This window comes from Priapulus caudatus, unplaced genomic scaffold (assembly GCF_000485595.1).
Source record: "Priapulus caudatus unplaced genomic scaffold, Priapulus_caudatus-5.0.1 Scaffold82, whole genome shotgun sequence".
Taxonomy (NCBI): domain Eukaryota; kingdom Metazoa; phylum Priapulida; class Priapulimorpha; order Priapulimorphida; family Priapulidae; genus Priapulus; species Priapulus caudatus.
This window is the reverse complement of record NW_014577143.1, coordinates 634,122-645,315: the sequence shown is the minus strand read 5'-3', so window position 1 is coordinate 645,315 and position 11,194 is coordinate 634,122. Positions and strand designations below refer to the sequence as shown.

General features: G+C 43.6%; 1 protein-coding gene across 1 annotated transcript in view; it reads right to left on the bottom strand.

The window, feature by feature from the left end:
* Positions 1-868: 868 nt before the first annotated feature.
* Positions 869-11,194, bottom strand: part of LOC106804646 — a 69,341-nt gene continuing 59,015 nt past the window's right edge. Inside the window, exons 51-57 of the mRNA XM_014805913.1 lie at positions 5,352-5,520; positions 4,971-5,093; positions 4,498-4,611; positions 3,976-4,078; positions 3,581-3,795; positions 2,729-2,896; positions 869-2,352 (exon numbers count right to left, since the gene is read on the bottom strand). Of these exons, the coding sequence (XP_014661399.1) occupies positions 2,255-2,352; positions 2,729-2,896; positions 3,581-3,795; positions 3,976-4,078; positions 4,498-4,611; positions 4,971-5,093; positions 5,352-5,520 (990 nt within the window). The 3' untranslated portion in view covers positions 869-2,254. The remainder of the gene's footprint in view (positions 2,353-2,728; positions 2,897-3,580; positions 3,796-3,975; positions 4,079-4,497; positions 4,612-4,970; positions 5,094-5,351; positions 5,521-11,194) is intronic.

Below are 11,194 nucleotides of genomic sequence, written 5' to 3'. Positions count from 1 at the left end.
CTCTCTCTCTCTCTCTCTCTCTCTCTCTCTCTCTCTCTCTCTCTCTCTCTCTCTCTCTCTCTCTCTCTCTCTCTCTCTCTCTCTCTCTCTCTCTCTCTCTCTCTCTCTCTCTCTCCATACCTCTACCTAATAGGTAATATATAGTAAGGCATAGCCTTTGAGCGACCACCCCGGTTGAATTGTTGGAATATTTTTTTATAGCGAGCAAATATGAGAATTGACAAGTGAGCCGGAAACGAAAATTTTGTGCACGAAAGTGAGCATATTAATTAGCCAAATTTCGGGTATGTTACCGGTTGCTTCCATATCTTTCGCACCCCTCATAACATGTTTCGCCCACCGGCGGTGTTCGTATTATTAGCTCGTGGTGCAATGTATATCGCTCTCTCTCTCTCTCTCNCGCACACCTCTTTCTCTCTCTGACACATACACACTCCCTCTCTGGTTAACTTTCTCTCTCTCTCTCTCTCTCTCTCTCTCTCACGCGCACACACCCCTCTCTCTGACACATACAAGCTCCCTCTCTGGTTCTCTCTCTCTCTGTCACACACACAACACAAACACGCACACCTCTAGTCGACCTACACTATAAGGAATAGTATACGGAATTTGTGAACCGGTCTCCTTACTATATTTGTAAATCGTATAGTCATTGTAATAGACGTTTTCTCGTCATGCGACTCAGGAAGGTGTCCTTTCCATTTTAAATGAGTAATTTCAAGTGTAATAATTTTCTGGTATGCAGTGGGGCTAGCTTACACGCACAGAAAGCGTATGCATGTCTCTCACTAATAGCTATGTGTCAAATTTAAGCCAGCCGATGTTGTGAAAAGGCACATTTAAAAAATAAATTGACATATGCAGGCTATTAATTATTAGTAATAATTATAGTTTATTGATGAGGAAAAACATGACAGATCAATGTGATGCATCAGCAAGTTGCATCACACATAAAAATACAATTTTATATTTATATTCATGACATTGCATTGGGTATGAAACATTTTAGCAACATTATAGAACATGACATATGACAAAGGACAACAAAAATCACCAACAAAACTGTTAAGATGAATAATATAGAATTTTCTGTTCTATCACAAATTTTACCTGCCTGGTAAATTATGCTGTGGCATCCACTCCGATTCGGAGCTAGAATGTAATAATCATATGGTACTAACACATCCCGTCAAGTTTTGTTAAATAACTGACGGAAATTATATTAAAAATAGACGAACTGTAACATACATACAGTGAATATATGATCTCTTAATTTGTCTTGCTTCTAGTACACGTTACATTACATCAGAAGAACATGATCACAGGCAGATGTCAACCAAGTTTACTTGATTACACTTCTGCATGACCAGGCTCATTTGAAATTGACATGTGAACTGACATGACAATGACAGACTCTCCTCTCCCAAATATTGGTAGTTTTAACAAGAGACATTATGTTCTCAGTTCAGAATACTGTGACGGACTATGTGCCATAGCCACGCGAACAGCTTACGACAGTGCGCTGTTGAGGGGCTCCTGATAAAATATGGACTTTAATTGTAGTTAATTATATAACTTGCCATCTACGCAGATGGTGTAACCGCGAGCCCATCATCGAAGATGATCACACACACACGCACGTAAAGCTCAACCAATTCCGTACCTTCCTTATCATATCTTTATAATTCAACATGTGGTCTGTCGATCTACAATCATGTGCGACTTTGCAAGAAGAATATAGAAGACAAAATCATCACAGTTACGTTGTCCATCCTTGTATTCAACCTACGGAATGCCTGCACGTGAGGGCCCATCTGTCCACTGGCTGTCGATATGACAGTCCCAGCTGTCAATTTAAATCGTCTTGTTAAACTTGCACCCATGCAGTTCATTCGCGATGGGCATAAATTGCAGTCAAGCAAGAATTGCACGAATAAACCTTCCTATTCAAATTAGATTGACGTTCCGTGCTAGTCCCATCGCAACATCACCCTATGGGCATCGCAACGGCAATAGTGACTGATAGACAAGAATGAAATACTGTCTAATCAATTACAAATAAAATCATGTCAAACCTATAGAGGCAAGCTTTAAAACACATGGCACCGTTTTCCGCGTACGTCCGCTAGGATACACGCCGTTTGCACACGTTAGCCCAGCAGTGTGGTCGCGCGAGGATTTCAAAACCTGGCGCGAAATTACGATTACAACACGCGCAGCCTTGGACCGCTCACACTCGGTCGGGCGCTCTTTTCTAGTAGCGATGATCCATCTGTCGGTGCTTGTACATCGGACTATGATGAGGATGAGGCTTGTGAGATTTAGGACACGTGCACAGCGTCGGCATGCCACCTTGAAAACAAACAACAGAAGAACAACCGTTTGAAGATGACAGATGTGAGTCAACGACTAAGACTACCCTGAAGGTGTTATCAATGCGTCGGTGGAAAATCCAAAACTTGTATCAACCATACATAGATTGATGAACGGGATCACTGTGATGCAAAGCTGGCATGCTCTAATGACGTCATGCAGATGTGCAGCGCCGAGAATCCACCTTATTGCATACGAGCAAGCTGCAAACTCTACTCGCATACGACCCTTCCGTCGAAATTAAATCCCAGTTAGTTTGCTAGCAGTCGAAATGCCCGCTTAGCTGCCGGCAGTGCAGACAGGTGCTCTGCGCTTCCTGTCGGGTAAAGACAGAGAACCACCGACGCGAACTCACCGGTAGGGATCGAGTAGTAGTCTTCCATGTCTCTGGGGTGCTCCGAGTACGCCATGTTCGTGTAACTCCTGCCCAGGCTGCCATCCCTCGCGGCATTCATGTTGCCATAGGAACGGCTCATTTGTATTCGGTTGTAATTTGCGGCGCGTTCCCTGCTACCGTTCGGTGCTGCGGGAAATCGAGACCGATATTGAAGATGTATCGCTAGTATCGTCGCTAACATTGAAATGAAACCACGTACTTGACCTCTGTGCTTATTTAACTTTACTTCATCTTTATATATACGTTTCATTTAACAGCGATTATGTTCAATTTTGTTTGGCTGAATCGTCATCGTTTGCGAATCCTCCATTAGACCATATATAAACCCATAGGAGTGCTTTAACTGTGCTAAAATTGCTGCTGAATATTACCAGTGATGAATAATGACATGTCATTAGTCACCCCTGATATTACGCGACGGCTCAAACGATTTAAAGTGATTACGTCACCGTAAATAGTAAAAGTAAAAAAAAACATTTCCACTTTTTCATAAAATGCAAGTAATTCTGTTCACTTTTTATGGTTAAACTGCTGCATTATACTTCCTATTTTACTATATTGTTCGATGTAAACATACACTCGTGACTCATACATAGCCCACAGCAAGCAATTATTGTCAAGATCACAATATCAAATCGTCCAGGTTTTTTGGATTTTTAACTAGTTGAGAAACAATCTTATCAGGTAAGAATTTGACGATACATTTAGTCGCGTTAGTACTTACTTTTAATGTAAAAAAATGGCAACAAATTTTTTTGAATATACACCTTAGAAAATTCGTGACGTAGTCGATTTAACGCACGCGCTTACCTATTGCGCCCTGAGATTTGGAGAGGCCTGTCCCCGGCCTGTAGAGGGAGCCACCCTGAGACGTGCCAGGGATGCTCATCATGCTAGCTGCTTGCGAGCGCGCATACAGCTCGGCCGGATCGGCCATCGACGGTGGCGATATTCCCGGCAGACGCTGCATGCTGTAGTGCGAGTACATCATGGCGTCCCGCCGCTTTTTCTGCCTATCCTGATCTCTGAAGGTGGTCAAATAGAAAAATGTTGATTTCATGTCACACATGTGATTTACACCCTGTGATGTTAAACTGAATATCAATAATCAAACTAAATCAAACTAAATACTCAAACATATCACACTTAAATATGATATATAACGAGAGAGTATCTTAGATAATATGTTGCTAGTTTCTACTTACTTATAACAATATACACAGACAATGATGAGGATAACAACGAGTAGGCATATGAGGGCACCACCTATGCCTCCAGCAATCTTTGCCACATCACTAGTTGTCAGCGCTGCAAAAAAATACCAGAACATCAGTAAACATCTAGTCTCTAGACTATTACAATTTTTATGTCCAAACAATTCTTAGCCATTTCTAGATGTTGAGTTATCACCACTGTTGATAAATGTAGGAAACCTGGCAGGTAATACACAATTTTAAGCAGTTTCAATTTGTTTCAGACCATACACTCCTATACACATTGAAATTTAGGTAGCATAACCCAAGCCTGAGTCAGTGGCGGATCCAGGATTTTAAGATAGGGGGGCTCAACCGCGTAGCCAAGACATCATTTTAGGGGGGTGCGGATTTTGTGATAGCACCGGTGCGCACGCTTCACGTGCCGAATAGGGGTGCGCCTCTTGCGCCCCCCTGTGGATCCGCCACTGTGAGTTGTGATTTAAATGCTCAAAATGTTCAGGGAACATTTACCTCCTGCTTCAGTCTCACACAGCTCTCCTTGAAAACTCGGAGGGCAGATACAGAACTCCTCCTGTTCATTGAAGCGACACAAGCCGCCATTCTCACAGGCGATCGTACAGCCTGCTGGAATAGTACAAATATGCATCGATAATTAATCATTCATGTCATGTCAAGTAATCATTCAGGTATGCCTCTATATCAACTTGTAACTGCATAATGTGAGGTGATCCAATGGTAAAAAGACAAAAGGAGTAACACCAATTCGGTTTAAGATCATGGGATACGAAGCTAGTGGAGTCACCTGATATATATATATAGGAAAGGTGTAGGTAAGATCGAGGGAATGTGAACAAAACAAGTTGTGTTCTGAATTTCTTTCTGCGTACTCACGACACAACAAAATATATATCCTGTATTGTGACGTACTCTCAGGTTTTATGCAGTAAACATTCAATAGTATGCAACAGAGGAAGCAAACCTACCGGATGTTTGTATCTCACAGTTTGGTCCATCAAGGCCCTTAGGGCAATCACAGTACCATGACGAGGAATCCAGTCTCTGTGTACAAGTGCCTCCACGACTGTGACACTCGTCAGAACATAATCCTAAATTGTTAAAAAATAAATAAAATAGAATGTAATTCTCTCACAAAATAGACGTCTACGACAATCCGCTACTGCTGCATAAACTTCAGTTTCGCATGACGAATGTCCATGACGATTACCAATCAAGACTATATTTTTCTAGCATGAAGATAACAAATAAAAAACGAGATTACTGTGAGATCATTTTGTTGACGTTCATGATTTTTCCCTTTTAAATACGAGACACTTCTAATGACATGTTGCGGATTCGTCACCTACCGGTACTGTGTCTGGCACCACTGCCAGACGACACTTCATTCCTGTCATCTTTGTCAGGTGGTAAGATGGGTCCACCAGCACCTCCAGTGCCAATTATGATCTTCGTCCTGCTTCCATCCCCTTCATTCTTCGTCTTCTGACCAACTTTAACACATTCTGACTCGTAGACCTAAAATAAACAGGTAAACAATCATTACCGGTATGTAATCAGAGCATGCAGATCTAAAATTCGCTACACTACTCTAACGAACCTATTGGAATGTGTAGCTATCTAACGCCCTGATAGACAAATGAACACCGTGTCAGTGTGAGGTGCATTGCGATTCCCAAACACAAATTAACGTGTTGAGTCCGCTCATCGTTCTCAGGTTATTTGATCACACAGCAGAGAGTTATCACTTCCATCGCATTCAATGTTCGAAATTTCAATGTGCAACAGACAAGACTCTCGGATCCAGCTCAGCTAAACACGGAAAAGTAAAGAGGTGATGCGTGATAAGGGGTAGCAAAGCCAACGTCAATGTCGTCCTGGCAAATTCACCCAGCATGGGGTGCGTAACTCTTAGCTGCTATACTGCGCAGAGGCACGTGGAACGTTTTCAATAGTAAAATGATGATAAATAAACACGAAATGTATTCACTACGCACAGTCTTAAATGTTTCTCATACCTGCTCTTTGGCTATCATTGCGCCGATAATTTCCTGTAAATGCCATTCAAATCACCTCTGCAACACACAGTACACCACACGCAGTCGCTGGCACAACACTACAAAGAATAAAGAGTTCCTATTTACCATAATTTACTATTGAAAACGTCCAAGTGCCTGTTGCTACTGCGGGAGATTGACTTAAGCTGTTGCAGCTGTCTCAGGTCTGATCGGCCGGACCAATGATCATCGCTCGTGCAGGCCTCTGTCCTGTAGGTTCCTTTAGACAGGTCTTGCACTGCCTCTGAGAGACAGTTCGTGGCCCCGAGCTGCAGTCATCTAGGTGCAGGCAATGACAGCATCGTAACATTTAGGATGCTGATGGTTTAACTCTATCGCTATGAACTAGACGATTCTATATGCCTTGTTATTGGCATTGTATGTGAATATGAATTGTGTATATGATTGTCTTATTGTATTGATGTGTATAATTGTGCCCATGATTGTGCATATGATCTGTGTATATTGTATTGTATGATTGTGCACTGCCTATGCTATTTTGAACTAAACAAGAAAGAGTTTCTGAGCAGTAACGCTCGTCATGAGCGACCCCTATGCAATTCAAACATACAATGCAGTCCTGCCGCCCTCACGGTGGTTGTCGTTACGGTTGTCTTGGCGATTCCACAAGCTTGGCACTCGAAACTACTGGGAGTGTCCTGGTAAAGCGAAGCACAATCCATGCAGATGCTCAGCGTGAGGTTATAGTAGTGACCGGGACGACAAGACTCTGTTAAACAAAATTACGATGACGGCGACGACAATCACATCCACATGGCCTGCAAGCTGTAGTGTTGCTAACACAATGCTACATGTGCTGTGCACATGTATGAACCACCATATATATATATATATATATATTGGTTGTATATATGTATTAAATATACATATATACAACATACATATATACATACAACAACAACAACAACAACATACATACAACAACATACATATAACAAACTCCTCGTGTGAACGCAGCAATATACATATATATACACATATATATATACATATATATACATATATATATATACACATATATACATATTATACTATATGCAGTTATATTTCACTGGCTAACCGGCAACAGATACACATTGGTGCAGGCACGCTGATAACTATGCAACTGCAGATCCATCCATGCATCGCGGCGGAACACCCAGGGAATTTCGCGCCAATGCTTATTTCCGACAGGTCACTGCACATCGTTGCCACGGTTACATGTAGCGAGATGACGGTCGTTACCGTAACACATGCTGCTGTCGGTGGATCCCAGTCCGTGCGTCGTGCTCGGACGCCCGTTGATCTGCGGGCACGGCACGCACTCGGTCTGTTCCTGCTGCTGCTGGTAGGTTCCGCGCGGGCAGTCCCTGCACTCCCCGGACCCTGTGTGGTAGTACATGCCTTCCGCACAGGCCACTGAAAACACATACGAATGCCGTTATATAGTACACTGCAAGAATCACAGAAAATTGATGCAGACGTGAAAGCATGAGAAACCTGTCTTCCGGGTAATTTTCCGTAAATTATGCTGTGATTAAATGTAACGATCATTTACTGGCCAGGAGAAGTAATAATTAAAAAGTACTATGCACCCCACGCACGCATGCACGCACGTACGCACGCACACACATACACACACACACACGACCAATATAGGGCAGTGCCAAATTACAAACCCTACTCTTTTTCTCCGTGAAATTTCAATCATAATTCAGTACGCCTCGTAAATATCCAGATAAACAACAGAGCATCCTTAGCGGACATCCGCGTCTCAAGCGCCACTCTTCCCACGCGCGTCCGTTGCCGCGGTGACGACGATGATGACTCACCGCACGCGAGTTCGATGAGAGCGCGTCCGGGCGCGCAGCGCGGCTTCGGGCGGACGGTGAACGACGACAGGTCACGCTGCACGCGGCTGACGCTCGGTCCCAGGTCCAGTGCGTCGTTGCTGAGCACCTGAGCCTGCAGCAGGTTCAACACCTCTCCCACCGCGCGGCTGCAACAGTACCTTAACCGGATGGTTGTATCTCACAGATTTAGCGTCCATCAAGGGCCCTTATGCGCAATTCACGCGGTACATGACGAGGAATCCAATATCTCTAGGTGTACAGAAGTGCCTCCACGACTGTGACACTCGCTCAGAACATAATCCTAAATTGTTAAAAAACTCAATAAAATAGATGTAATTCTTCTCACAAAAATCAGACTACTACGACAATCCGCTACTGCTGCATAAAACTTTCAGTATTCGCACTGACGAATGTCATGACGACTTACCATCAAGACTATAAGTTTTCTAGCACTGAAAGGTAACACAACTAACAAGGCCGCAGAGCGACAGCGCCTCATCTATACGTCTACTGGCGGTGACTCTGTGGTGAGTAGTGGATTCTGTAGTGAAACCCTGTAGTCCAAATGGTGTTCACATTACCACGGCCGAAACAGGTGGGAATCACAGGGATGAGTAATCAGAACTTCTCAAAAAAATTGTTCGTTGGGATGCGTTATGAAAAGTTGCCACCGAGATGCGCGTACGTTCAAGTGTCTTCAGCATTAAAGATGGAAGCTCCATCATACGTAGTAGCAACAACTATCTGCAAGACGACAGGAATAGGTCAGCCACTCATCATTTACCTACGCCAAGCCTACAGGCTGCGCAATCACGAGAGCTGCCACCTGTACCAATTAAGGCAACAACACTGCCACAAGTACCACCAATACACATGCACTGCAGTAGCACGGCAGTGCATACGTTACATGTAACATACTACACTTAAGATATGCCAATATAAAATTTAACGATGTAAGAGCCATAACCTTCTGTTAACTAAATCTAGCGTTTTGAAATTCACTCTGACATTTGATACCTCAATACTCCAGCGCATGTATAGTTCTGACTAGGGCAACACCCGCAGTCAAATTCTTTCTAACAGACAGTCACGAAACATCCAAGTTTAACCCTCTCTTTGAGTGGTCAAAAGGTTATTCCGACACTTATCTTCGCATGTCGCAGGAAGGGACATTGTCCATTGGTCCTTTCAATAATAAGCTAAAATGCTAGGTCACAGCGCTGAATACAAAAAAGTTTTTCAATCGGCTCGTGCAGACCAATGTCCTCAGAAAATGTCTAAAATCTGCCCTGTCCCATTGACCGTGACCTGTGACTCCAATTCGGCAACAGTGATGGCCTTTTCTACCAGTGATGCTATACCCGACATATCACGAGTCCTAAGTCGAGCCGTTCTAGATTTGTGCCGCATTCTGCATTTCCTCCTATACGTTAGCTTAAGGAGTAATGTTCCCCCCTTCTTTTACCCTCTTGACCTTTAGCACACAGAAAAAAAAGGAAGGGAGAGAAAAAAAACCCAGCTCTCGACAGCCCACTCGTTTCGAGATCCCCCAGGGCTCGAACTTACAGCGACGAGAAGGCAAAAGGGCAAATTTTTTTAGGGCATCTGTGAGAAATTCCGTCCTTTGAATTTCTCTAAACATGGAAGGGCACAGTGCAATTTTAACAGGCACGCAAGGCAACTTTCTCAAAATTGAGAAGGGGGAAACACAGGCACTTTGTAAGATAAAGGAAAACTCGTACAATAATAACTCTAATAGACAAATGTAGTACATCAACATCCGTCTTGCCTTTTTAAATGTACAAAAACAGATATGCCCCATATAAGCTTACACGTAACCACTGACCCCTGATACCCCCTCTGCTAACTGAAGTACAGTAAAAAGAAATTTACATGCCCGCTATCAGGGAGTAATAATTATCCGATGCTGTTATTATTCCCTCTCGACTATCGGTTTCAACGCTCATCATTGCAACAACAGCACCGCACAGCCACGTGTTATGTTGAATTCGACTAGGGCAGTAGATCTAAAGGGTGCACTCGACGGCAATTACAGCCAAAGGGCAAGGCAGGTGCTTGCCGCGGTCCGAGTTGGATTTTCAGGGGCAGTATCGGCCAATTGATAGGGGCACCTGACGTCATTGCCGCGGTCGTGCCGCGTCCGGTTAACATTCGAGCCTGGATGCCGCCCCCAATGTGCCGGAAGTATCGTGACCGTAACGTCGAGTGGTTAAGATTTGTGCCCAACTGTTGACGACGGACGGACGGCCGGACGGACGGACTGATCAAGCGATTCGTACAAGCTGATCTGACTTATGGTCAATGAGCGTAAAAAGAAGTATCATCTGTTGAGATCATTTTGTTGAGTTCATGATTTTTCCCTTTTAAATACGAGGGACACTTCTAATGACATGTTGCGATTCGTCATCCTACGCGGTACTGTTCTGGCACCACTGCCAGACGACACTTCATTCCGTCATCTTTGTTCAGGTGGATAAGATGGCGTCCAGCACCTCAGTGGTCCTAATTATGATCTTCGTCCTGCTTCCATCGCCCTCATTCTTCGTCTTCTGACCAACTTTAACACATTCTGATGCGTGAGACCTAAAATAAACAGACGTAAACAATCCATAGTCGGTATGTAATTCAGCAGCATGAGAATCTAAAATTCGCTACACTACTCTAACGAACCCTATTGGAATGTGTTAGCTATCCTAACGCCGCCTGAATAGACAAATGAACACCGTGTCAGTGTGAGGTGCATTGCGATTTCCCTGAAAACCAATTACAGTGTTGACGTCCGCTCATCGTTCTCAGGTTATTTGATCACCACAGAGAGTTTATCACTTCATCGCATTCAATGTTCGAACTTTCAAATGTGGCAACAGACAAGACTCTGGCGATCCCAGCCTCAGCTAACACGGAAAAGTTAAAGAGGTTGATGCGCTGATAGGGGTAGCAAAGCTCAACGTCAATGTCGTCCTGGCAAATTCACCCAGGCATGGGTGTCGTAACTCTTCAGCTGCTATCTGCGGCAGTAGGCACGTGAAACGTTTCAATAGTAAAATGATGATAAATAAACACGAAATTGTATTCACTACCACAGTCTTAAATGTTCTCTATACCCTTCTTTGCCTATCATTCGATAATTTCCTGTAAATGCCACTTCAAATCACCTGCTGCCCAAACACAAGTACACCACACGCACGTCGCTGTGCACAAACAACAAAATAAAGAGTTCCTATTTCAGCCATACATTCTTACTACTTTGAAACGTTCAAG